General features: G+C 27.1%; 1 protein-coding gene across 1 annotated transcript; it reads right to left on the bottom strand.

Annotated features, from left to right (window-relative positions):
• Positions 1-982: 982 nt before the first annotated feature.
• Positions 983-4,698, bottom strand: LOC145841033 (intraflagellar transport protein 43 homolog). Its single transcript, XM_082948389.1, has 4 exons — positions 4,623-4,698; positions 3,857-4,002; positions 2,059-2,210; positions 983-1,235 (listed from the first exon to the last, which is right to left on the bottom strand). The coding sequence occupies exons 1-4, from the start codon at positions 4,687-4,689 to the stop codon at positions 1,160-1,162; spliced, it is 441 nt and encodes a 146-aa protein (XP_082804515.1). The 5' UTR covers positions 4,690-4,698; the 3' UTR covers positions 983-1,159.
• Positions 4,699-5,110: the final 412 nt, after the last annotated feature.

The raw sequence follows: 5,110 nt of genomic DNA, 5'->3' as shown, positions 1-5,110 counted from the left end.
CAATGTTGGTTTGAATTTTGGCATTATGGTTTGTTCTAAATGCCTTCAATAAAAGGAAGCGGGTTTTTCATGCTGCATTGTTGTTTTTTGCATCAAACTCACTGAAACGGTTTACTGGAATGTTTTCGAATCTTACAAAGTTTTATTGTTAGTGAGAGTAAAAATGGAAGTTGGTATTGCTGTTATTGGGAGTAACGGATCACTGAAAAACGTCGATGGTGTAATTGCTTGCAAGGGGGTGAAAAGACCAGTTTGGCAAGATGTACATCAAAGCGTACATCAGTTTGTTAGTATGAGTTTTATGAGTTAAAAAAAATTTTAAGTGTTAATCTTAAATTTCAAAAGCAGTTTTATATTTTATTTTTTGCTTGAAAAGGTCGCAATCTCTTGCCACCGAAACCGGTCGCGAATAAAATATACAATTTGCACAAATCTATTTAAGTGTTAATCTATAAATTTTGTATTAAATTATGCTTTCTGATTTAAAAAAGTATGAATTGTTAGTGTCATCTCTTCTTTTCGTCTATTTCTTGTGTGCCTTTCAATTCAAGTGGTCTAGGTTTTGATGCCCGGGTCCAGCGTAGGACAAAAAACTTGTAAAAATAACACTTGTTTACAGTCTGGTGTGCACAGTTTTTGATGCAACTTTCAAAAAATTACTAGAGAAATATAACAAAAGTTTACATTTGTTCCAAATGCAAAAATTATTTAAAAATGTTAAGATAACTTGATACTTATCTAACAAAAAAGTTTTCAATTATGTTACAAAAGAAAAAAAAAACTTACAGCATCAATAAAACAGCAATTTATTTACAGTACAAAAAAACAGAGTGTGTAAAAATAAAATTAATTTATTTGTAACCATTTATAACAATTTTAAATATCACAGTGTCATCAAAATATTGAACTTATTGCAAACTTATTAGATTTAATTTCAAAACAAAACCATCTGGTAAAACAGGAACAATCCCAGACCATGTTCATAAAAGAAACTATTTATTACTTCTTAATTCGTGACGTCACAATGCAGCTTGTTGCTTTTCAGTTGTGACGTCACTTTACAGCTTGTTGCTTTTCAGCTGTGACGTAACATCGGCGAACAGCTTGTCCCACCCCCAAACCTGGTCCTCCTCTTCGGCCAGGTGGGGATTGAGGTTGTTCACCAGGCTTTCATGTCTATGACGTCATCGATCGTCCTGAATGACGCAACGTTCATCAGGTCCACGTCTAATTCGCTGAAAAATTAAATTAAAATGTATCTGTATAAAATGATATAAGTTCTTTCGGTCCACGTCTAATTCACTATGAGGTGGGAAAAAAAGATGATAACAAACTTAATCACAAAAAAACCTTAAATTATGTATAAATAAAACAAATTGATCAGATTCACGTTTAATTCGCTGTGAGGAAGGAGAAAAGTTTGGATTTCTGTTTATGTTAAAATAAAAACCAGCAAGGATAATCTAGTTCACGCCTAATTCTACATTAAGAAATCAGAAAACTATAAACTTAATCACAAAATAAAAACATTAATAATATAACTTTTTTAAGTCCACGACTAATTCACTAAATTAAAATTAATAAATTAACTAAATTTTAAATACAGAAGTATATAGCTTGTTCATCAGGTCAACGTCAAATTCCTAAAAAGCGGAAAATCAATGTTAGAAATTAAAAGGATCAAAAACTATGAGTAATTTAAGTTTTTTAGGAAAACGTCGAAGTCACTAAAATTTCATTGGGTTTTAAAATCAAATGGAGTTAAATTAAAAATGTCAAGTATTAAAGATATATAAAATTATTAGAAATTTATCAGATTTAAATTTAAATTCTATTGGATAAAACAGTGTGAAAAAGCTTTTTGCAATATTAGGCTGCGTTTTTTTAATGAAACGTTTTACATTTTATAATGTCTCCATATCTAGTAAGATAAGGAGCATAAATGTTGAAAAAAACTAAACAAGACTAAGTAAACAAGTGTGGTTAAAATTTATTTAAATTTGAACATTCTTGCAGCTTTATCTACTAAAAAAGTCAAAATTCATTAAATTTTCAAACCGATAAGTGGCAATGTCCTTGTTAAACTTCTGACTTGGATTGGCCACTTGTTGGATCATATTTTCCTCCTGAAGATCTTCCAGATCCGGAATGATTTCCATAACTTCCGTTTCCTCCTCATCATCATTCTGTATCAACCGAGAGTCTACTTCCTGTGGAGTAAAAATAAAATAACTACTACAGAACATAAGCTTTACTAAAATCAGCATTTACAAACATGTTCTGTATCAATCTCGAATCTGTTTCATGCGAGAAATTGATTAAATTATTATTAAAACATTTACTCAAGACGTTCTGTGTCAACCTGCAATATATTTTATTGAGGAGAGTTATTTGATAAATTATCTTTAAAATTTACATTTTTGTGAAATTGAAAAAAAAATTAAAAAGCAACAATATTAGTATCAGCAAATCGATCTCCTATGGAAGTTTATTTTAAAACTTAAGTTAATGTCACTGGTAGTTTAAGAATAACAGTATTAGTTTCTTTAATTAATTCTGACTAGTTGTGAGTCTTTTTACCATAATAAAAAACCCTGTTTAATTAACATACCTTTAAAAACGTTCTGTATCAAATAAGAGTCTATTGAAAGATTAGAAAACGGTAAAAAAAAAGTAAAAATTTCAATTATAAAACATTAAGATGACATGACTGGTAGTATCGTAAATCAATTATTAACTTTTATAATACCTTTGTATCAGTCTTAATTCTATTTTCTAAAATGGTTAGTAAATAAACTAAGCTTATTATTAACAATAAACTTAATTTACATAATGTTAGCTCTAAAATCATAGTAGTAACATATAGAACAACTGGTATTTAATAGTATTTAAGTTAATGGTTATATAACATAAAGAATGTATCAAGTAGTTATAATGTTTACCCCTATTCTATACTCTTAAACTAAAGAAATCAATTCATTACTAAAAAAAGACTTTTCATTAGGTGCTTATTATAAGTAAAAAGTGACTGTATCCGTGCAAAAATCTTATATTAAACAGGGTTGCCAAATGTTTCTGGCAAATTTTCTCCAGGTTTGCAAAAGTACACATTTTTGGGTCTACTTTTAGTTTAAAGTTAAATTCAAGGTAAAAATCAGTATTAAATAGTATAAAAACATTGATAATACACTGTAAAGCTACTTTAAATGTGTTTTTTAATAAAAAAATTTTGATGACGACAAAAAAACTTTATCTTTAGGATATATTTTTGTGACAAATTGAAATTTTACTACTTAACCTGTTGAAATTGTTAGAAACTTCAAGCTTTTTTAGTGATTTTTGTTGAAAATTCCAGGTTTTTCCTGGTTTATAAGTTTTTTGGCAAACCTGATTAAATTGGTAACTTTTTATTATCTTTAAAAAATATTGAAAATTACAGCCCAACAAAGAATATTTTTTCATTGTAAATTTTATTTAATATTGAACTGTATGTTATCTAAGAATTTTAAAACAAACATTTTCCTAGTTTTACTAACTTTAATAAATAAAGTTTAATATTTTATTTTGCTTGAAGAAATTGCAATTTTTTGCCACCACAACCGGTTGTGAATAAAATATTTAATTTGCAAATTTGCCCCTATTTGAACAAGCTCTTTACATTTAAGTGAATTGAGCAATCTTTTTTAGTTAAGACAAATAACTATATAACATTAAGAAATAAAAACATACATCTAGAAACCTAATATATAATTGTGGTAACATTTTTGACAAACAACTAAAAGAGATATTGATAACTTTTGACAACTTATCTTCAACCACTTTATATATATAGAAATTTACTAAAATTAGCACAAACTTCTTTTTGATTTTTAGTATCATCTGAAGTACCCCACCCCATTTGTCTGTTTCTTGGTTTTTGATTGGCTGGTTTATTCTTACCATCATTGTTATTATTTTCATTCAAATCTAAATTTGAAATTTGCTTCTCAACTTTGCCTTTGTCTGTTTTTGAATGTATTACTAGTTGAAATATCAATACATTTACTAAGACGGTGTACAACAATAATTTACAGTGCTATTTAAACAAAATAAACAAATTTATTTTGTAGATAGAAAACAACTTGTGCAACAAAAATAAAATTGATCTAGAAAAATTAAAAAACATATTCTTTATTTGATTACCAGTACATACAAATGTTTACTTAAGTGATAATTTAGTCAAATTTGTATTTAAAGAGTTCTCTTTTCTTATCTTTTTTTAATTACGTGAACCAAAAAGAAAACAAAATCTACTAATCTAGTTAACCCGCCCTTAATTTACACAACTTAAAGTTCTGAAACTAAATCTTAAATAAAACTTAGGTTATTGATTGATGCAAATTAAAAGTCTTACATAAGATTAATATTATTAAAATTCTACTGTCACAAAGTTAAAACACTTTAAATTTGTTGGTGGGGATTAAAAACTTTAAAAAATAGAGTTTAGTAAGTCTTTTTGAGAATTAAAAACATAACAGCAGTAAAAAAACTAAATCAAGGAAGACAAAAAAAATTAAGTGAGAATTAAAAAGTAGACAGCTTATTTGATTAATTAGTTATTTTATTTAAACGTTTTAACTAACTTTTTCCTGCCCTTCTACCTTTTGTAGGTTTTGATCTTGAAAGTTCCATATTAAAATCATCATTCATTTTATAAGTTTTTTTACTGCAAAATATAAAACTTTTATTAAGTAATTTACAATCAGTAAAAACACACTTTAGTAAATTCTTACAGGATTCCCACTGAAAAAAAAATTATCCAAGGAAGTTTAGAAACATAATCTATGTACATACACTTATTCAGTTATCCGGACGCTCACTTATATACAGACAGTTTCAATCGAGTTCAAAAATGTTCAATATTTAACACAAACATTTTCTTGTGATATAAACATTTAAGCTTTCATGCTGTAAGAAAACTTCAAGTGATTCTATAAATTCTTCAGTTTAGATCATTATGATGACGTAATAATATTACTAAAGCCTGGGTGCACAACAATTCAAATTCCAATAACTAAAATTCTAAAAAGTATTAAAAAGAGTTTAAAAACAACTCAAAATGTAAGGAATA

Source organism: Thalia democratica, chromosome 7 (assembly GCF_965202585.1).
Source record: "Thalia democratica chromosome 7, ktThaDemo2.hap1.1, whole genome shotgun sequence".
In the NCBI taxonomy this organism is placed as follows: Eukaryota; Metazoa; Chordata; class Thaliacea; order Salpida; family Salpidae; genus Thalia; species Thalia democratica.
The sequence above is the reverse complement of the archived record's forward strand: the minus strand, read 5'-3'. Positions and strand labels throughout refer to the sequence as shown.

Bases quoted from the DNA above. Each gene is read 5' to 3' on its own strand.
- LOC145841033 (XM_082948389.1), bottom strand. From the start codon at position 4,689: ATGAATGATGATTTTAATATGGAACTTTCAAGATCAAAACCTACAAAA. The intron at 4,003-4,622 runs GTTAGTTAAAAC...ATTCAAAAACAG, and splicing joins AGGTAGAAGGGCAGGAAAAA to ACAAAGGCAAAGTTGAGAAG. The intron at 1,236-2,058 runs GTTTGAAAATTT...TTAATTTTTCAG, and splicing joins AAGGACATTGCCACTTATCG to CGAATTAGACGTGGACCTGA.